General features: G+C 67.3%; 11 protein-coding genes across 11 annotated transcripts; 5 read left to right on the forward strand and 6 right to left on the reverse strand.

Moving 5' to 3' along the window:
• Positions 1–2,285: 2,285 nt before the first annotated feature.
• Positions 2,286–2,531, reverse strand: MICPUCDRAFT_23328 (uncharacterized protein; the record flags this gene model as incomplete). Its single annotated transcript, XM_003064195.1, has 1 exon — positions 2,286–2,531. A coding segment is annotated over one exon (246 nt), but the record flags the coding sequence as incomplete, so codon positions are not given.
• A 422-nt stretch (positions 2,532–2,953) lies between these two features.
• Positions 2,954–3,916, forward strand: MICPUCDRAFT_43291 (uncharacterized protein; the record flags this gene model as incomplete). Its single annotated transcript, XM_003064009.1, has 1 exon — positions 2,954–3,916. The coding sequence occupies one exon, from the start codon at positions 2,954–2,956 to the stop codon at positions 3,914–3,916; it is 963 nt and encodes a 320-aa protein (XP_003064055.1).
• A 268-nt stretch (positions 3,917–4,184) lies between these two features.
• On the reverse strand, positions 4,185–4,809 carry MICPUCDRAFT_66349 (uncharacterized protein; the record flags this gene model as incomplete). The annotated part of the gene is made up of 1 exon (XM_003064196.1): positions 4,185–4,809. One exon carries the CDS (start codon positions 4,807–4,809, stop codon positions 4,603–4,605), a length of 207 nt encoding a protein of 68 aa, XP_003064242.1. The 3' UTR covers positions 4,185–4,602.
• A 955-nt stretch (positions 4,810–5,764) lies between these two features.
• MICPUCDRAFT_23156 (uncharacterized protein) lies at positions 5,765–7,377 on the forward strand (the record flags this gene model as incomplete). Its single annotated transcript, XM_003064010.1, has 5 exons — positions 5,765–6,057; positions 6,244–6,297; positions 6,349–6,719; positions 6,859–6,977; positions 7,129–7,377. The coding sequence occupies 5 exons, from the start codon at positions 5,765–5,767 to the stop codon at positions 7,375–7,377; spliced, it is 1,086 nt and encodes a 361-aa protein (XP_003064056.1).
• A 100-nt stretch (positions 7,378–7,477) lies between these two features.
• On the reverse strand, positions 7,478–8,525 carry MICPUCDRAFT_54031 (uncharacterized protein; the record flags this gene model as incomplete). Its single annotated transcript, XM_003064197.1, has 2 exons — positions 7,478–8,061; positions 8,285–8,525. 2 exons carry the CDS (start codon positions 8,523–8,525, stop codon positions 7,478–7,480), a joined length of 825 nt encoding a protein of 274 aa, XP_003064243.1.
• Positions 8,526–8,773: 248 nt separating this feature from the next.
• MICPUCDRAFT_43295 (uncharacterized protein) lies at positions 8,774–9,586 on the forward strand (the record flags this gene model as incomplete). Its single annotated transcript, XM_003064011.1, has 1 exon — positions 8,774–9,586. One exon carries the CDS (start codon positions 8,774–8,776, stop codon positions 9,584–9,586), a length of 813 nt encoding a protein of 270 aa, XP_003064057.1.
• Positions 9,587–9,793: 207 nt separating this feature from the next.
• MICPUCDRAFT_54033 (uncharacterized protein) lies at positions 9,794–11,215 on the reverse strand (the record flags this gene model as incomplete). The annotated part of the gene is made up of 2 exons (XM_003064198.1): positions 9,794–10,206; positions 10,391–11,215. 2 exons carry the CDS (start codon positions 11,213–11,215, stop codon positions 9,844–9,846), a joined length of 1,188 nt encoding a protein of 395 aa, XP_003064244.1. The 3' UTR covers positions 9,794–9,843.
• A 794-nt stretch (positions 11,216–12,009) lies between these two features.
• MICPUCDRAFT_43296 (uncharacterized protein) lies at positions 12,010–12,516 on the forward strand (the record flags this gene model as incomplete). Its single annotated transcript, XM_003064012.1, has 1 exon — positions 12,010–12,516. One exon carries the CDS (start codon positions 12,010–12,012, stop codon positions 12,514–12,516), a length of 507 nt encoding a protein of 168 aa, XP_003064058.1.
• A 165-nt stretch (positions 12,517–12,681) lies between these two features.
• Positions 12,682–13,516, reverse strand: MICPUCDRAFT_23366 (uncharacterized protein; the record flags this gene model as incomplete). The annotated part of the gene is made up of 2 exons (XM_003064199.1): positions 12,682–12,940; positions 13,092–13,516. 2 exons carry the CDS (start codon positions 13,514–13,516, stop codon positions 12,682–12,684), a joined length of 684 nt encoding a protein of 227 aa, XP_003064245.1.
• Positions 13,517–14,658: 1,142 nt separating this feature from the next.
• On the reverse strand, positions 14,659–15,858 carry MICPUCDRAFT_23038 (uncharacterized protein; the record flags this gene model as incomplete). The annotated part of the gene is made up of 3 exons (XM_003064200.1): positions 14,659–14,955; positions 15,065–15,559; positions 15,730–15,858. Coding segments are annotated over 3 exons (921 nt in total), but the record flags the coding sequence as incomplete, so codon positions are not given.
• A 1,057-nt stretch (positions 15,859–16,915) lies between these two features.
• On the forward strand, positions 16,916–18,555 carry MICPUCDRAFT_66353 (uncharacterized protein; the record flags this gene model as incomplete). Its single annotated transcript, XM_003064013.1, has 4 exons — positions 16,916–17,152; positions 17,486–17,567; positions 17,755–17,941; positions 18,140–18,555. Exons 1-4 carry the CDS (start codon positions 16,977–16,979, stop codon positions 18,553–18,555), a joined length of 861 nt encoding a protein of 286 aa, XP_003064059.1. The 5' UTR covers positions 16,916–16,976.
• Between the last annotated feature and the right edge of the window lie 76 nt (positions 18,556–18,631).

Raw genomic sequence — 18,631 nt, forward strand, 5'->3', positions numbered from 1 at the left:
TTGGTCTTATCGAACCGAATCGCCATCGTGAACTGCTTCGCGGCCTTGGCGTAATCCCCGGACGCGAACGCGGCGTTGCCCTTCTCCTTCGCCTCGACCGCCATCTTCGCGAACTTCGCGTTCTTCGTCTCCTCGTCGTCGCTGCTGCTGCTACTGGTGCTGCCATCGCCGTCGCTGTCGCTGTCGTCGTCCAAGTCGTCGTCCAAGTCGTCCGGCGACGCCGCGAGCGGCGGCGTCCGCGGATTCGCGGGAGTCGCCGCCGCCCGCGCCGAAGCCGCGGGGCTCGTCCTCCGCGCGCTCGACCCCGCCCCCAGGTCGGCGGCGGCGCCGCCGCCGCCGCCTCGCGCGCCTGCTGAACCCCCCTCACGATCGCCGACGCCGCTCGCGGCGAAACCGCACACCGCGGCGACTTCCGCGTGCGAATGCCTCGCCGCCGCTTCCCCCGGGGTGTCTCCGGGTCGTTCCATACAAAGCGAAGTTGGGGTGGAGTTGAAAGGCGTCAGTTGGAGTTGAAAGGGGTCGAGGTCGGGGATTGAAAGCGAGGTGTGGGCGGAGAGAGACGCCGGGAAAAGTCCTTAAGGATCGGCGTTCACCACGCCGACGGGGTCGTATGGGAACCAGTGTATAGAACGCACCTCCGTTTTCGTCGCGTCGGTTCGGATCCGCGCCCGCGCGCGCCAACGACAAAACCGCCGCCATCTGACCGTTACTCGCGGCCGCGTGCAGCGGCGTCGCGCCCTCCGCGTTCAAAGCGTTCGCGTCCGCGTCGACTTCGAACAACAGCCAGTCCACGACCGCGGACTCCCCGCGCGCGCACGCCCAGTGCAACGCCGTGTGTCCGACTCCCGCGCTGCGGTGATACAAGAGCGTCGGCGTCTGTCCGAGCATGCCGCGCATCGTCCCGATGTTACCCTCCTTCGCGGCGTCGATCCACCGCTTCCCCTCCGCGCGGTCGATAGACCCGGGAGGGGGTTGGCGCGACGTCGACGGCTTCGGGTTCCACGACGCGTGCGCGGCCGCGGACGGGACGGACGTCGTCGTCGTCGTCGTCGTCGTCGCGTCCCCAGCCCCGCCGGCGTCGGCGACCGCGGCGGCTCTCGCCTTCTTCGCCTTCTTCTTCTTCTCCTTCTTCTTCTGGTTCTTCGAGTGGTTCGCCCCGGGGGTCCCGCTCGGCGTCGGTTCATCCTCCGAATCGTCGCCGACGTCCACGGCGTCGCGATCGACGACGAGCGTCGGCGGGGTCGCGCCGCCGGACTTCCCGCGGCGAAACGTCCCTCGCCCCCCGCCTTTGCCTCTCCTCCTCCCTCCGCCGCCGCCGCCGCCGCCGCCCATGCCGATCTGCTGCATCATATCCACGAGATCCGGCGGCATCCCGTCCATCATCCCTCCGTCTCCTCCGTCCATCCCCCCGTGGGCGCCCATCTGCGACAACATCGACAACAACGCGTCCGCCTCCTCGCCCGCGGCGCCGCCTTTCCCGGCGTCCTCCCGCAGCATCTGCTCGAACATCCCGGGGGGCATCTGGGACAGCATCGCCTCGAGGTCGTCGTCGTCCACGTCCTCGTCGTCCAGCCCCAGCCCGCCCATCATCCCGCCGGGGAAGCCGCCGCCGCGGAAGCCGCCGCGGCGGGTCCCCGCGCGTCCTCCCCGGCTCCGGCTGCCGCCTGCGTGGGTGAAGCGATCGGTCAGTCGAATGTCTTACCGGTCAAACGTTGAAAGGGAAGCGCGGGTGAAGAGTGATGACGGGAAAAGTCCTTAAGGAACGGCGTTCACCACGCGAACGGGGTCGTATGGGAAGCAGTCTCACCTCCCCGGCTCGACGACCCCCCGGGTTTGGGTCCCCCTGATGTTCTGCCCGCGCTCGCGCTCTTCCTCCCTCCCGCCCGCGGCGGCATCCGCGGCGTGCCCTCCGCCTCCTCCTCCTCTTCCTCCTCCCACTCGTCAGACGAGTCGTCAGAGAAGAACGCGCCCCCGCCCGCGCCGCCGCCGGCTGCGCCGCCGCCGCCGCCTCCGCTGAACAGCGCCGCCAGCGCCTCCGGGCCGCCGCTCTCGAGCAGCTCCTCCACCGCGGGGGGGACGTGAAAGTCGTCGCTGAACTTCATCCCGGGAGGGAACGTCCCGGGGGGGAACAAGGCTTTTGGGAACGGGAACGGCGGCATGCTCGCGAGGTCGTCCTCGTGGAGTCCCTCGAGCATGTCCGCGATCGTGCCTCCGCCGAGCATCTCGCGCATCATCTCTTGAAACACGCTCACGAAGTCCTCCGCGCTGACGTCGATCTCCTCCACGTCACCGGTGTCGTCGTAGTACTTCTTCTTCTTCGCGTCGCTCAGGATGGCGTACGCCTTGCCGATGTCCTTGAACGTCTCGGTCGCGACCTCGTCGCCGGGGTTCTTGTCGGGATGGAATCTGAGCGCGAGCGTGCGATACGCCTTTTTTATCGCGCCCGAGGACGCGTCTCGCGTCAGCCCGAGCGTGGCGTACAGGTCCACGGAGTCGCGCTCGTCCTCGGGGGCGGGCGACGGCGGGGCCATGGGCGGCGGGCGCCGCCGCGCCTTGCCGCGGTCGCGCATCGCCGCGCGCGCGCCGTCGCGAGTGCCAGCCAGATCGCGCGCGAGAGAACACGCAATAAGATGATGAAGCAGTCCGCGGTGCCTTTCGCGCCCATCCCAGCCCGTTTAAAATTGCTGTCGCGAACGGCGTTCGTCGCACTGACCGCCCGCGCCGCCCGTCCGAACGGAAACGCGCCATGGACGTCAGCCCGGAGGCGCTCAGCGAGCTGAAACAGGCGCGCGTCCATCGCGCGAACGTCGCCCGTCGCCGACGCGCCCGCGCGGAGCCGTCCGTCCGTCCGTCCGTCCGTTCGCACGCGCGGAGGCGCGCGTCGGCCGTTCGCGTCCCTTCCGCCCCCTCTCGTCATCATTCGCGAATCTGAGACGCCCCCCCCCCCCATGCCATGCCTCGCCTCGCCCCTCCCGCGCACGCGCAGGCTCTGACGACGTCGCTCGAGCGCAAGGGCGTCCTCGCGAAGCTCAAAGCCGAGCTCCGCGCGCACGTGTTCGAGGCGGTTCGCTCGAAGGACGCGTCCGCGGACGACGACGCGAACGGACGTCGACAGAAGCATCGTTCTCTGCCCAAGGCGAAGCTCCTGTCCGCGCTCGTGCTCGAGTACCTCGAGTGGAGCGGACTCTCGAGCTCGAGAAGCGTGTTCGCCGCGGAGTCGGGGGAGGAGGAGAACTACGAGGGGCGCGACGTCCTCGCCGCGAAGCTCGGGACGCGAGGGACATCGAGCGAGCGACCGCTCCTCCTCGCCGTGCTAGAGAGTCACTTCGGGGTGGAAGATCCCTTGGACGAGCTCCCAGCCCCCGGGGGCGCCGCGACGACGGGGCCGGGAGGAGGCGGCGTTCACGGCGGCGGCGCGCGGGCCCCGAGCAAGGTCGGGAAGCTCGCGCCGCTCGCGCCGTCCGTGAACCTCGGCGCGACGATGGGCAAGCGCGGCGCCGCGGTGACACTTCCGCCCGCGTCGCCGTCGCCGAGGTCGTCCGGGGGTAACGTCCTCGTCTCGGACGACGAGTCGATCGAGATCGGCGAGGACCTGGACTACAGCGACCTCGGGCGCGACACCGGGAACCTCTCGCTCGACGGCGGCGGCGGGGAAAGTCCGTACGGCAGCGCGTACGGCGGCCTCGGGCGCGACACCGGCGTGTCGATGGACGCCGGCGCGGGGGGCGCGTCGATGTCGATGGGGGGCGGGAACGGGAGCGTCGCGTTTCACGACGGACTGAGCGACCGGAGCGGCAGCATCGACGGCGCGGACGACGGCAGCGTGGACCTCGTCGAGAGCGCGGTGCCGAGGAGCCCGACGCTGGGCGGGGGGGGGGTCTCGCCCAGGGGCGGCGGCGGACGCGGGAGGAGATAGAAGAAGAGAGAGGTGGAGCGCAGCGTCTGGCGTAGAAGAGTCGTCGCGACTGGACGAAAGAATGATGAGATCGCGACCAAAACTCGCGCGTCGTCGTCGTCGTCGTCGTCGTCGTCGTCGTCGTCGTCGTCGTCGTCGTCGTCGTCGTCGTCGTCGTCGTCGTCGTCGTCGTCGTCGTCGTCGTCGTCGTCGTCGTCGTCGTCGTCGTCGTCGTCGTCGTCGTCGTCGTCGTTCGTTTCGTTCGTCTTCACTTCACGAGTCGGCGTCCGACGCTAAGTTAGGAGATAGTATCATAAATCGCGATCGATCGAATCGCTTCGAGTAATATAATACCGCGGAGTAATATCGCTCGCTTTCGCTTTACTTCTTCTTCCCGAAGAGGCCGAAGAGGCCGCCGCCGCCCTCCTTCTTCGGGCGTCCCGCGAACGGATCCTTGATGCTCGGCGGCGCCGACTTCTTGATGAGCTTGGAGCTCCCGCCGACGGTCTTGTTCATGGCGTTGTACTTCGCCTGGTTCGCCTTGCGCGCGGCAGCCTTGCGCGCCTCCTCCGCCTTCTTCGCCTCCTTCGCCTTGACGGCAGCCGCCTTGGCCTGATCGGCGAGCTTCTTCGCCTTGTCCTTCGCCGCCTGAGGGTGTTTGGCCGTACGAAGTTTTGACGACGTCGGGGTGGAGTCGAAAGGCGGCGTCAGTCGACAAGGTTGAAAGGCACGCGTCGCGTAGGTGTGTCGGGATCGAAAGCGAGGGGCGACGGGCGGAGAGATGCGCCGGCCGGGAGAGAAAGTCCTCGAGGAACCGCGCGCGCCGCGCCGACGCGGTCTTGTCGCGCGGGGACCGGCGCGGTCACGGGACGCGCCTGCGCCTTCTTGCGGTCCGCCTCTTGCTTCGCCTTCATCGCCTTGCGACGCGCGTCCGTGTCGATGGTGCGGCCGGCGCGGACGACGAACGCGGGCTTGACGTTCGCCTTGAACGCCTGGAGAAGAAGAGTGAACGGGAGGGCGGGGCCCACGGAGTGATGAGCGAAATGAATGATTGAATCAACACGAGGATGATGGATGCGTGACCGGACGGATACGGACGCCGGCGCGCGTCTCCGGACGCGTCGCCGCCGCGGCCGTCGGCGCGAGCGAGAGGACGCGCCGCGCGCGATGCCGAGACGTCGCCGCGGCGTCGAGGCGCGCGGCGCGACGCCTCCGGACGCGCGGGGGTCAGAGCGCGCGCGGCGGATCCGCCGTCGTGTCCGTCCGCCGCGGTTCCGTGCCCCGCGGCTGCGAGAAGCCTTTATCGATCGATCGAGCGACGCGCGCGGGTCCGGGCGCGAGACGACGACGTACCGTCTGCTTGAGAGCAGCCGGCGCCGCGATCTTGGAGGTGAGAGACGTGGCGTACATGGCGTTGAGCGTGCGGTGGGTTGTGCCGGCCGCGCGCCTCGCGCGCGATCGCGCGACGCGTCGAGCCGCGCGGTCAGTCACCGAAACGCCTCGCAGGGCACCGCGCGCGTTTCTGATTGGCGGAGAATGGGGACGGGAATCAGTGCCGATTTTCGTGGCGACGGAGAAAGCAGACTGAGTCAGCAGTGGCGACGGAGACGTATCGCGTACTACGGCGAAAACTACTCGCGCTCGGCCGTCTCGACGGCCGTCGTTTGGCGTTCGATCGGCGACGTCGGCGCGTTCACCCCGGGATGTTGATCGCGGTTTGCGATCGCGAGCTTCCTTTCAAAAACCAAACGCGCCCCAGGCAGGGCGACGCAAGAGAGAAAGCGCCTTCCGTCGTCGTCTCGTCACCAGTCGACGCCCTCCATGTCCGCCGCGAGGGTCGTCCTCACCGCCGCGCGTCCCACCGCGACGATGCGCGCGACGAAGACGACGGCCGCCGCCGCCGCCGCGGCGGCGGCGTCTTCCTCCGGCGCCGGCGCGCCCGTCCCGTTCGCGCGCGTCCCCGCGCCGTGGTCGGCGTCCGGGGCGTCCGCGTCCGACGCCGCGACGCCGACGCCGACGCCCGCGCCGCGCGTCGTCAAGGTCGCGCTCTGCCAGCTCGCGTGTCCCACCGCGGACAAGGTGGCGAACATCGCGCGCGCGAGGGAGGCGATACGAAACGCCGCGGAGGGCGGCGCCGCGCTCGTCGTCCTCCCGGAGATGTGGTGCGGTGCATTCATCATCATCACATCACACTGGTCCCCCATACGACCGCGTCGGCGAGGTGGACGCCGTTCCTTAAGGACTCGAGGACTTCCCGGCGTCTCTCGGTTTCAACCCCCGCCCACGACGCCTTTCACCAAGACTCCACCCCTGACGCGCCTTTCGACTGACTCCGCCCCGACCCTAAGGAACTGCCCGTACGCGAACGAATCCTTCCCCGCGCACGCCGAGACGATCGGCGCGTCCATCGCGGACTGGCCCAGCGGCGCGGAGAGGGCTACTACTGAAAAAAGTAACGACCCGACGCCGTCGGTTACGATGCTCTCCGAGGCCGCGGCGGCGCACGACATCGTCCTCGTCGGCGGCAGCATCCCAGAGCGCGGCGTCGGCGTCGGCGGCGGCGGCGGCGCGGACGAGGAGGACGTCCTCTACAACGCCTGCTGCGTCTTCGACGGAAAACGGGGGCTGATCGCACGACACCGAAAGACGCACCTGTTCGACGTGGACATCCCGGGGGAGATATCGTTCAGGGAGAGCGACACGTTGACCGAGGGCGAGGGGCTCACCGTGGTCGACACCGCGGTCGGGAGGGTGGGGGTGGGGATATGCTTCGACGTGCGGTTCGGAGAGATGGCAGCCGCGATGGCGAATCGAGGCGCCGACGGTGCGTCTGTTTACGACTTGATGAGCTCATTCGGTTTCGCGGTCAAACCGCTCGGTTTCGAGTTCGTTCGGTCCCTCCCGCGCCTCCGCCGCGCGACCGACCCCATCTTCTCACCGACCGACCGACACTACGCCGACAGTCCTGATCTACCCTGGCGCGTTCAACACCGTCACGGGACCGCATCACTGGGAACTCCTGCAACGCGCGCGCGCCGTCGACAATCAGGCGCGTTCTATACACTGGTCCCCATACGACCGCGTTGGCGTGGTGAACGCCGATCCTTAAGGACTTTCGCTGTCGTCTCTCTCCGCCCATCCAATGCGTTCAATCCCCGCCCTCGACGCCTTTGAACTCCAACTGACGCCTATGAACTCCACCCCGACATGGCTTTGTATGGAATGGCCCTCAGTGCTTCGTCCTGACGTGCTCGCCCGCGAGGAACACCACGGGGGAGGGGTACCAAGCCTGGGGGCACAGCACCGCGGTCGGGCCGTTCGCGGAGGTGCTCGCGACGACGGACGAGCGCCCGGGGATCGTCTTCGCGGACTTGGATCTCGGAGAGGTGACGCGGCGGCGGCGGAACATGCCGCTGGCGACGCAGCGACGCGGGGATCTGTACGCGCTTCACGACCTCGGCGCCGTGCGCGGGGATGCGTAGGTAGGGTACCTGGAAGGGATAGTGGGGTCGACGAGTACACGTGTGCACAGTGCGTGTACTTCAAAACAAAACAACTCGGCAACTCGATGAGCTACAGTAGTCACTCCGCCGGCGCGCGCGTCCCTCCGTCGTCGTCGAAGTCGTCCGTGAGCTTGATTATCTCGAACTCCGCGGCGTCGTCGGCACTGAACGCGAAATCCAACGCCTCGACGACCGTGTTCATCGAGACCGCGAGCGCGAGCACGAACAGCACGTACGCGCTGTCGTTGACCTTGCCGTAGTACATCTCGACGAAGCCGTTCTGAGAGTAGAAGAAAAAGTACGACGCGTAGTACAGCGACTTGGATGCGACGTCGAACTGTCCGAACATCCTCGCGGCGGCGAACACCGCGAGCATGACGCCCGCGCACGCGTGCGCGACGACGCCTAACCGGTTCGGCTGCTCGTGCAACAGCACGAATATCCCGAACCCGATCCCCATCAGCGACAGGGTGAACTTCGACCGGTGAACGACGACGTCGACCCCGATGGCGATGAACAAGACGTTGACGGCGACGTGCTGTTGCTCGCGAAGCGACGTGCACGCGAAGTCGAGGTGGCACTTAGAAAACAACAAGTCGTAGAGGACGTAGAAGCCGCCGCCGAGGATGGCGACCCAGCCTTGCGCGACGACCGTGTTCGGGCCTGGGGATGGAATCGTTCGGCGTCAGCGGGGACGGGGACGGGGACGACGGCCGGCCGGCCGGGGGAAGGACGTGACGTAGGCCCGTTGCATTGCCGCAACCAAAACCGAATTTTAACCGACCGAAAGAAGTCGTCGGTTACTCTCGGACGAGTCGACCGGGGATTCGATTCGACGCCGCGCCGCGCGCCTCCGCGACGCGCGCGTCGACGCGACGCGACGCACCCGGGTACCGCTCGAGCTCGCTGAAGATGTACATCACCGCCGCGGGCCCCAAGTGCCCCAGGTACGTGTTCCAGTGCGTCGGTAGCACGCCCGCGGCGAGGCAGATGACAGATCCTAGGATCGCGTGACACGCGCCGAGCGTCGCGCGAATGCGCCGCCCGCAGCACGGCGAGGAGATCCCCCGCGAGCGCGTCGCGCCGTGGCCGTTCAGGACGCCGTATCCGCGTGAGGAACGCGCCATCTCGCTCGGTCTGCGGTCGCGACGCGCGGGCGCGGAGTGGCGTCCCCGAAACATCGTTCGACTTCGTCCGAACCCGCCCGAACCGCGGTTCGTCGTCTTCTCGTACGTACGTGTACTTTATACGAGCAATTTCCCTGAGCGCGACTCGTCTACCGCGACGAAACTCCCAACTAATCTGCGGTGCGGCTGCGGCACTACGTGTGACACACCGAAGCGCGCGCGGCGCGGCGCGGCGCGAAGACGATCCGATGGGTCTGGACGGCGGGACGGTCATCTCGCGCACGGACGTCCTCCGCGGCGCGTCGTGGGACCTCGCGCAGGCGGACGCGTCCACGTCCACGCGCGGCGGGCAGCTCAGCTCGCATCGGCGGCACGGCGCCTCGCGCGCGCTGCCGCCGTCGGTCGTCCGCGAGACGCGATGGCGCGTTTGCGCGCTCTCTGGCGCGCCGCTGTCTCCCGCGCGCGGCGTCGTCGCGTGCGCGCTCGGGAGGCTGTACGACCGCGAGACCGCGCTGACGCACGTTTTGACGAGGCACGGCGTGTTCACGTCCGAGGAGGCGACGTACGCGTACGCGAACCGGCTCAACAGCTCGGGCGCGATCGGCGACGCGTCGCATCTCCGCGCGCGCTCGGACTTTTTCGAGGTGCGCCTCGCGAGAGCCGCGGACGCGACGGAGGAGACGCCCGAGTTTGAGTGCCCGGCGACGGGCGCGCGGTGCGGGCGCTCGGCGGTCGCGTTCGTCGCGCTGCGGCCGTGCGGGCACGTGGTGTCGGAGAAGGCGGCGAGAGAGGCGGCGAAGGCGGCGGCGGTGGGGGGAGGAGGAGGAGGAGGAGGAGAATCAGAATCGCCGCCGACGCCGCCGACGTGCCCGGCGTGCGAGGTGCCCTTCGACCCGGCGCACTCGCTCCCGATCCACGGCACGGAGGCGCAGGTGGAGAAGCTCCGCGACGCGATGGACCGACGGCACGCGGCGGAGGACGACGCGAAGGCGCGGAGGAAGGGCAGGCGCGAGGCTAAGAGACGCAAACGGACGACGGAGTCGGAGAGCGCGTGCGGCTGAACGATCTGAGGCGCGTTCTATACGAACGATGATATCGGGGTGGAGTTCAAAGGCGTTAGGTGGAGTTGAAAGGCGCCGAGGGCGGGGATTGAACGCGAGGGACCCTGGGCGGAGAGAAACGACGGGAAAAGTCCTTAAGGAACGGCGTTCACCACGGCGACGGGGTCGTATGGGGACCAGTGTATAGAACGCGCCTACTGATGAGAGAACGTAGCGACTAGGCGGATAGATATAAGATAGATAGATACGCGACGCCGTCACGCGAAGAAGCCTCGGTCGACGCCCGGGGACCGCACCGGCGAGAGCACGTCGCTCGGCTTCTCCTTCCAAAAGTACAGCTCCAGCGTCCGCGACTGCTGATGCACGATCTTGTAGTGCGTCCGCGTCTCACCCGGGGGCAGCCGACCGTCGACGTCGCGAAGCTCCAAAACCACCGGACCCGGCAGCGCGAACTTCCGCGACCACCGCCCCGGGTTCGGCAGCTCGGGCAGGTACGTCCCCGGACCGAGCACGGGGGTGAAGTACGAGTCGACGCACACCCCCGGGTTCGAGATGGACACCGGCACCGCGCGCTCGACGGCGCCGTCCGCGGCGCCGGTCACGACGCCCTCCACGACGATCTCAGGGTCGTTCCATACGAAGCGACGTCGGGGTGGAGTTGAAAGGCGTCAGATGGAGTTGAAAGGCGTCGCGGGCGGGGATTGAACGCGAGGGGTGGGCGGAGAGATGCGCCGGGAAAAGTCCTTAAGGATCGACGTTCACCACGCGAACGCGGTCGTATGGGAACCAGTGTATAGAACGCACCTCCGCGCGGTCGCCGCGGTCGCCGTTTGAGATTTCGACGACGAACCGCTCGTCGTCGCAGTCCGGGACGCTCACGCGCGCGAGGTACCAGTCCTCGTTCTCGTACACCCTGACCGCGCCGAGCGACGGCGCGTGGGTGGTGTCGAGCGCGACGCCGGAGAGAACGGGGCGGCCGTGCGGCGCGTCCTCGTCCGAGGCGCAGCGCGCCGAGTCGTCCCCGGCGTCGTCCCCGGCGTCGTCCCCGGAATCCCCACAGACTTCGTCGTCGTCGTCGTCGTCGTCGAACGCGATCGTCCGAGCGCGCGGCGCCTTCGCCGGCGAGCGCGGCTTCGCCGCGACCTTCGTCCCCACGTCCACCACTTTCCCGCCGCGCGACGCCGCCGCGCGCGCGGACCGCCGCGCCGGGGACAGCCCCTTCCCGGCGCAACGCGCCGCGTGACGCGTATACGCGTCCGGATTAAAACTCCGACCGCACCGCTCGCACTTCCTCAGCACCTCGTCGCTCCACCTCCTGTACGCCGCGTCGTTGATCGCGTCCACGACGAGGCTCCCCTTGGCGCGCGTGGACAGCGACCCGGGCGACGGCGGCGTCAGCGACGCCGCCGCGAGCGTCTCGCCGAGCGACCGCGACGCGCCGATCGCGTCGATGAGATCCATGTATCCCGGCGGCGGATCCGGGCATCGCCGGCGGTCTCTCGCGTCGCGCTTCAGCGCCTCTCTCGCTTCGAACGTTCGGCGGCACTGCGGGATGTGGATCGCGATCGACTTGGTGCCGTACTCGCGCGCGCAGACGTAGCACGTCAGCAGCCTCGGCTTCGAGGTCATCGTCGAACGTGTCACGACGCCCTCCACGACGATCTCAGGGTCGTTCCATACGAAGCGACGTCGGGGTGGAGTTGAAAGGCGTCAGATGGAGTTGAAAGGCGTCGCGGGCGGGGATTGAACGCGAGGGACCCTGGGCGGAGAGACACGCCGGGAAAAGTCCTTAAGGATCGACGTTCACCACGCGAACGCGGTCGTATGGGAACCAGTGTATAGAACGCGCCTCACCCCCGTCGAACGAACGATCGATCGATCGATCGATGGAATTAAATCTACTTTTTAGCCGCGGCGAACACGCACGTCTTGAGCGCTTCCGCTTCCTTCTGGCACGCTCCTTTGGTCACGTCGGGCATGGATTTTTGGACGCACGCGCCGTACGCGGCGATCTGCGAGCGCGAGGGAGGGGGGGAATGGAGGGATGGAGGGAGGGGGGGATGGCGTCAGGGGAGCGTTCGACGGACGGACGAATGAATGAAATGAATCGAACGATTCGACGTGGCGCGACGCGCGCCGGGGACGGATGGTGGAGCGGGACGACGGAGGGCTGACCTGGACCGCGCAGCGGGTCTGCGCCGATCGAAGCCTGCTCGAGATCGCGCTCGCGCCGCCGCTTCCGGTGACTCGCGAGCCGGGGCCGCTCATGAACGTGTGGCGACGCGACGGCGAGGACGCGACGTTTTAGGCGCTCCCTCGGAAGGGACGACGACGTGAAGTTTTGCTTTTGTGAAGGTGTCGTGGCTTTTCGTCGCCTCTCACTTCCTCTCGCGCGCCGCCACGCCGCGTCTCGCACGGCGATCATGCGGACCGGACCTAAGGGCAAGCCGTTCCTCGAGTGGTGCGCGGAGAACGGGAAGCGCGGCGAGAGGCTCGCCAACGAGTTCCGCGAGGAGCTGCCGACGGAGCTGACGAAAGCGTCGAACTACAAGGCGAAGTGGAAGTGTTTGAAGTGCAAGCACGTGTGGCGGGCGGAGATGAACAGCCGCACGAAGAGCGAAAGACCCAAAGGGTGTCCGAAGTGCGCGCATAATGCGCCGGCGAGCAAGACGAAGAACTTCCTCGCGTGGTGCGAGAAGAAAGGCGAGCTCGGCAAGAAACTGTCGCGCGAGTACGTCGATAAGGACAAGCCGCCGACGGCGGTGACGTATGCGTCGCACTACAGGGCGCTGTGGAAGTGCGGGAGGTGCTCGCACGAGTGGCGCACGAGGGTGGCCGACCGCACGAAGAGCGTCAGACCCACCGGGTGTCCGGAGTGCAACCCCCCAGGAACGAACCGATACACGAAGAAGCGCGAGCGCGTCGACTGAACGACGGAGACGAGAGAACCAAAAAGAAAGAACGAACGCCCTTTTTGTCATCGCGCCCGCGCCTAAGCGTCCTTCTCTCTCGTCGTCACGCTACGCCCCCGACCCATACACTCCGCCCCCAACCCGCCCAAATTAGCCACTCGATATCAATATCAAATCATATCATCAATCGAACGGATCGATCCGCGGGTCGTGCTCCGTCACCATCCCCCGTCCCGTGCACAGACAACTCGTGCACATCACCTTCGCCGTGCCCATGCACACGCCGCAGTAACACTTACTCCCGCTCGAGGGGTCGACCAGACGCCCCGGGCTCGCGCTGGTCGAACACTCCGCACACGTGAGGTACCCCGTCCCCTTGCAGTACATGCACAGCTTCCGCTCCTGCTCCTTAAAGTTTTGAATCTCGATCGCGAAGAAGGCGCTGAGGGCGATTCCATACAAAGCGATGTCGGGGTGGAGTTCAAAGGCGTCAGTTGGAGTTGAAAGGCGTCGAGGGCGGGGATTGAAAGCGAGGGATGGGCGGAGAGACACGACGGCAAAAGTCCTTAAGGATCGGCGTTCACCACGCGAACGCGGTCGTATGGGGACCAGTGTATAGAACGCGCCTGATGGCGCCGACGGCGCCGCCGGTGAAGGACGCGACGATGGGGTCGATCTCCGCGAGTTGCCGCGGTAAGCCCACGAACTCGATGAACTCCAGGTAGCTCGTCCCGCCCATCCCCAGCTTCACCTCCGCGAGCGGCGCGATGAGCCCGCCGAAGATCAGAAACCCGATCACGACCGCGGACCAGTAGATGTAGTAGTCGTTGTAGTTGTTCTCCGTGATGCGCGGAAAGCCCGGGACGACGGATTCGTACTCGCGCGGCGGCGGCGGCGGCTCCTCCGCGTCTCTCGTCCGCAGCTGCAGCTGCACGCGCAGCCGCCGCACCTCCTCCAGCATGATGAACACCCTCTGCTTCCGCGACTCGATGTTGTTCATCAGCTCCGACGGGATCATGTCCGCGAAGTCGCGGACTTGGTTCTGCCCGCCCTCGATGATGCAAAACGACGCCGGCAGCGACGACGAGTCGTACTTACCCGGCGCGTCCGGGTCCGACGCGTCGTCGGCGTTCGGGACGTCGAACTCGGTGTCGAGCGAGGAGGACGGGCTCTTCGCGGAGAGGTCGGCGTCGCGCACGCGGACGCGGACGCGCGCGCGACGGCGAGGGACGCGCGAGGGGGTGGCGCCGGGGAGGTCGGGCGATCGACGCCGCCGCGCGACGCCGACGTCTTCTCGCGCGAATCTCGCGCGGACGACGCGCGCTCGCGCCGTCGCGACCGCGCTCGATCGCGCTGCTACGGCGGTCGCGACGCCCGCCATGGTGGTGCGCGTGTCGAGACGACCTCTGTGTGCCTCGATGCGAGATGCGCGCGCGACGTGCGTCGGGCAGCGCGGCGCCGCGAGGGGAGGGATGCGCGCGTCCGCGACGAACGGCGCACGCTTTATCGGCGCCGCGACGAGATTTCGTGGTGGATAAGACGTAGACGTCGTCGCCTCGCGGATCGTGTACGGAGAAACAGTCACGACGGCGCGTACGCGTACTCGTACGGCCGGATCTCGCGGTCGGTCGCAATTCCGCGCTTTTGCTTTTTTCGTTAAAATAACTTACCACCTCGCGGCGACCTCACCGCGCCGCGACCTCATCGCGCGCCACCCCCTCTCTCTCTCAGATGCTGAACCACTCGTCGTCCGGCATGTCGTCCGCGAACACGCCCCCCGGTCGCGTCCGCCCCGCGCGCCCGCCGCTCGGCATCGACGCACCGTCGTCCTCCGCTCGCGGTCGCGACCACGGCGGCGCAGACGTCTCCTCCTCCACCTCCTCCCCCTCCCCCGCGGCCTCCTCGCCCGCGACGCACCCTCGAACGTCGTCCACTCGAACGCTCTCGACCAAACACCCCGCGTCGTCCGCCTCGAAGATGGACACCCGCGTGCTCTTCTCCTTCGCTTTCTTCTTCGCCTGCGCGCGGATCGCGTCCTCCAGGTCGTTCCATACGAGCGAACGTCGGGGTGGAGTTGAAAGGCGTCAGTTGGAGTTGAAAGGCGCCGAGGGCGGGGATTGAAAGCGAGGGGTGGGCGGAGAAAAACGCCGGGCAAAGTCCTTAAGGATCGGCGTTCACTACGCCAACGCGGTCGTATGGGGACCAGTGTATAGAACGCACCTCCAGGTCGTCGCAAAACGTCGGCGGCGTCGGCGTCTCTCGAAGCTCCTGCGCCATCGCGAGCGCGGGCGCGCGCGTCCTCGCCATCCCGACCGGCTTCGCGGGCGACCCCGCGACCATGATGTGGTCGGCAACGGGCTTCAGCACCAGACTCCCCGCGGCGATCATCGCGCCCTTGCCGACGACGATGTTACCGAGGACCGTGCTGTGCGCGCCGATGAGGACGCCCTTTCCGATCTGATGAAAGTCGTTTGATTGGTGGGCGACGTGGCATTTTGAAGTGGTGTTATTGGTTAGTTATTTGATGACGTGGACGTTGTTTCGTTGGAGAACGACAGAGGGCGACGGGGAGAGAAGCACGCGGTGTCAAAAATCGAATCGAATCGCGCGCCTTCGGATGCCGGTCGCCCGCCTCCTTCCCGGTGCCTCCCAACGTAACGCCCTGCAGGATCGACACGTTGTCGCCCACGACCGCGGTCTCGCCGATCACCACCCCGGTGCCGTGATCGATCAGGATGCCCTTCCCCAGCCTCGCCGCGGGGTGCAGGTCGAGCGCGAACACCGTGGATATCCTCGCCTGCAGCGTCAGAGCCAGCAACTTTTGGCCGCGGTTCCACAGCGTGTGCTGAATGCGGTGCGCCTCGAGGGCGTGGAACCCCTTGAGGTAGAGCAGCGCGTGGACGTAGCTCTCGCACGCGGGGTCGCGCTCGTTCACCGCCTCGATGTCGCGCCGGATCGCGGCGCGCACGAAGACGCCCTCCTTGTCGTCCGCGAAGAGGACGCTGTTGAAGATTTCCATCAGCTGCGTCGTGAGCAACGTCGAGTCCGCGAGTCGATTCGCCTGCGACGCGACGCGACGCGACGCGACGGAGGGAGGAAAAAGTAAATAACGGTCAGTGGTCGAGCGTAGCGTTGCGTTTAAAGCGAGGCAGAGAAAGTCCAAAGTCCTCGAGAAACGAACGACGTTCAAAACGCGAAGAGGATATCGTGTGGGCACGGCATAGCACTCACGAGGACGAAGGACAGCGCCTGCTCCAAAGTCTCGTGCGACAAAACCGTCATGTACATGTACGACGACAGGAGCGGCTCCGACTCCGCGTCCAGCCTCGCGGTCGCGCGGATCTTCTCCCACGTCGGGTCGCCCGTTTTGCTCCTCCACTCGTACCTGGAGTCGCGCGCGCCGTCGATGAGCGTGGTAGGGTCCTTCGTTCGCGCGGCGGCGGCTGCAGCTGCGGCGGCGGCGCGTTTTTTCCTCGTCGTCGTCGTCTTTTTAGGGCCGTTCTATACAAGCGAACGTCGGGGTGGAGTTGAAAGGCGTCAGTTGGAGTTGAAAGGCGCCGAGGGCGGGGATTGAAAGCGTGGGGTGGGCGGAGAGATGCGACGGGCAAAGTCCTTAAGGATCGGCGTTCACCACGCGAACGCGGTCGTATGGGGACCAGTGTATAGAACGCACCTTATTCCCCGAAGACGCCCCCCCGCTCGTTCTCGATCCTCCTCCTTCGCCGTCCGCCGCGTCCGCCGCGTCCGCTTTCTCCTCCTCCGCGAGCGCGACGGCGCCGCGCTTCGCGCGCGCGTTCGCGGCCGCGCCGACGACCTCGTCGAGCGCGACGTCCGATCGTCGCGCGACGGCGGCGGCGGAGGATGAAGAATCGTCCTCGAAGCTGTCGCAAAACGCGTCGTCGTCGTCGTCGTCGTCGCCGTCCATCGACGTGCCCTGATGCTGCATGTACGACGGGTGCGAGTTGTTCCACTTGTCCGCGTCCGGCCAGTCGTCGTCCGCGCTCGCGACCGGCGGCGGCGGCGGCGCGTCCTTCTTCTTCCGCGCCGCGCGGGGGACGAAGGACGAGGAGGAGGAGGACGACGACGAGGCGCGCCGCGACGACGAGAGCGAGAGGGGAGAGTGATGTGCCCTCCCTCGCGCGACGCGCGCCGACGTGGACGCGTCGCGCGACGACCGGACGCGGGCCGCGTCCCCGCGCGTCCTCGCGCCGACCGACGACGCCGCGCGCGCGAGCGCGGACGACGCCGCGCGCGCGGCGTGCATCGTGATGACCGACGTGCGGCGCGCGGAATGAAATGAATGAAATCGCGCGTTGGCGACGCGTCGTCGAAACGACGACGACGACGACGCTGATAGCTGACGTCGAACGTAAGCAGAGAAGCTCGATCCCACCGCGCGCCTCCTCAGATCGGTTCGGCGCGAGAGGACGCGCCGACGATCCGAGGCGGACGACGACGACGCCGCGCGCGCGGGCGCCATGGGGAAGGCGAAGACCTTCGCGAACCTGACGTACAACGCCGTCCACGGCGCCGCGCGGCAGGCGCTGCGGCGATGGAACGTCGGCTTCCCTCGCCTCGGACGGAAGGTTGTCGTCGGGCGCGTCGCGCGGAAGGACGAGAACGACTTCTTCCACGTCAGCACCGGGCACAAGAGGCGCGTCGGATGAGCTCGCCGGGGGCTCTCCTCGCGCGTCGCGCGCGCCTCCCTTCGCCTTCACGCGACGCGCCGCCGCCGACCGCCGCCGTCGCGCGCGACGCGACGACCGAGAACGCCGAGAAGAAAACCTAAATAAATCCGCTCGAACGATCGATCGTTCGATCGTTCGCTCGTTCTATACACTGGTCCCCATACGACCGCGTTCGCGTGGTGGACGCCGATCCTTAAGGACTCGCCTCTCTCGCTCGCCGCCGATCCGATCCCGCGCCAGCCAACCCCATCTCACGCCACCACCCCCCTTCCCCCGTCCGTCCATCGCGACGTCCACAGCGACGTGAGCTTCCACGCGAGGGAGCTCCAGCGCGGTTTGACGAAGCTCGCGGCGGAGCCCCTACCATCCGTCGGCTCTAAGGCGCGTTCTATACACTGGTTCCCATACGACCGCGTTCGCGTGGTGGACGCCGATCCTTAAGGACTTTTCCCGGCGTCTCTCTCCGCCCAGGGTCCCTCGCTTTCAATCCCCGCCATCGGCGCCTTTCAACTCCACCTGACGCCTTTGAACTCCACCCCGACGTTCGCTTGTATGGAACGACCCCAAGCTCCACCTCATGGTGCGCGCCATCGAGAACCCCATGGGCGAGCTCGAGCTGAGCAACCGCGAGCGCGTCAAGGCGGAGCGCGACGCGCACGTGTGGGAGGAGATTCGGAGGGCGTATCAGCGCGGCGGGATCGTGCGCGGACGCGTGTTGAACGCCGTCGGCGGCGGGTACGCCGTCGGCATCGCGGGTGCGTATTCCTCGCACTGGTCCCCATACGACTCCGTTCGCGTTGTGAACTTCATTCCTTAAGGACTTTCCTTCCCGGCGGTCGTCACTCTCCGCGCAGGGTCCCTCGCTGGTTTCAATCCCCGACCCTATGACGCCTTTCAACTCCGTCCGTGACGCCTTTCAACTCCGCCCCGACGTCGTCGCTTCGCGCGCGCAGGCCACGTCGCGTTTCTTCCGCAGCAGAGCGTTCGCGTCTACGAGGGAAAAAACGTCCCGCCGGTGGGCGTTTTGTTGCCGTTCAAGATCCTGACGGTCCGCGAGACCATCCAGAACGTCGTCGTCGAGGGCCCGGTGCTGGAGCCCGGGACGGCGAAGTCAGAGCGGCGGGCGCGGCGGTGGGATTTGAAAAAGTCGGCGCGTCTGGCGGCGGAGGCGCGGAGGAGAGATCTTTCGGCGGCGGCGCCGGGCGGCGGCGGCGGGACGGCGGGCGGCGGCGGCGGGACGGCGGGCGTCGGCGGCGTGAAGGGCGGGGGTGGGGAGGATGCGAAAGTCTCGGAGGAGGGGGAGGAGGAGAAGCCCGCGGCGGCGGCGGCGTGGTGGAAAGCCCCACCGACGGGCGGCGGAGAGAAATAAAAATTTTGATAGCGCGCGGTTCAGTTGATCGTAGAATGCCTGAGGGCCTTCCATACAAAAATAGTTCACCGGTCAG

Source organism: Micromonas pusilla, assembly GCF_000151265.4.
Source record: "Micromonas pusilla CCMP1545 genomic scaffold MICPUCscaffold_16, whole genome shotgun sequence".
Classification (NCBI taxonomy): Eukaryota; Viridiplantae; Chlorophyta; class Mamiellophyceae; order Mamiellales; family Mamiellaceae; genus Micromonas; species Micromonas pusilla.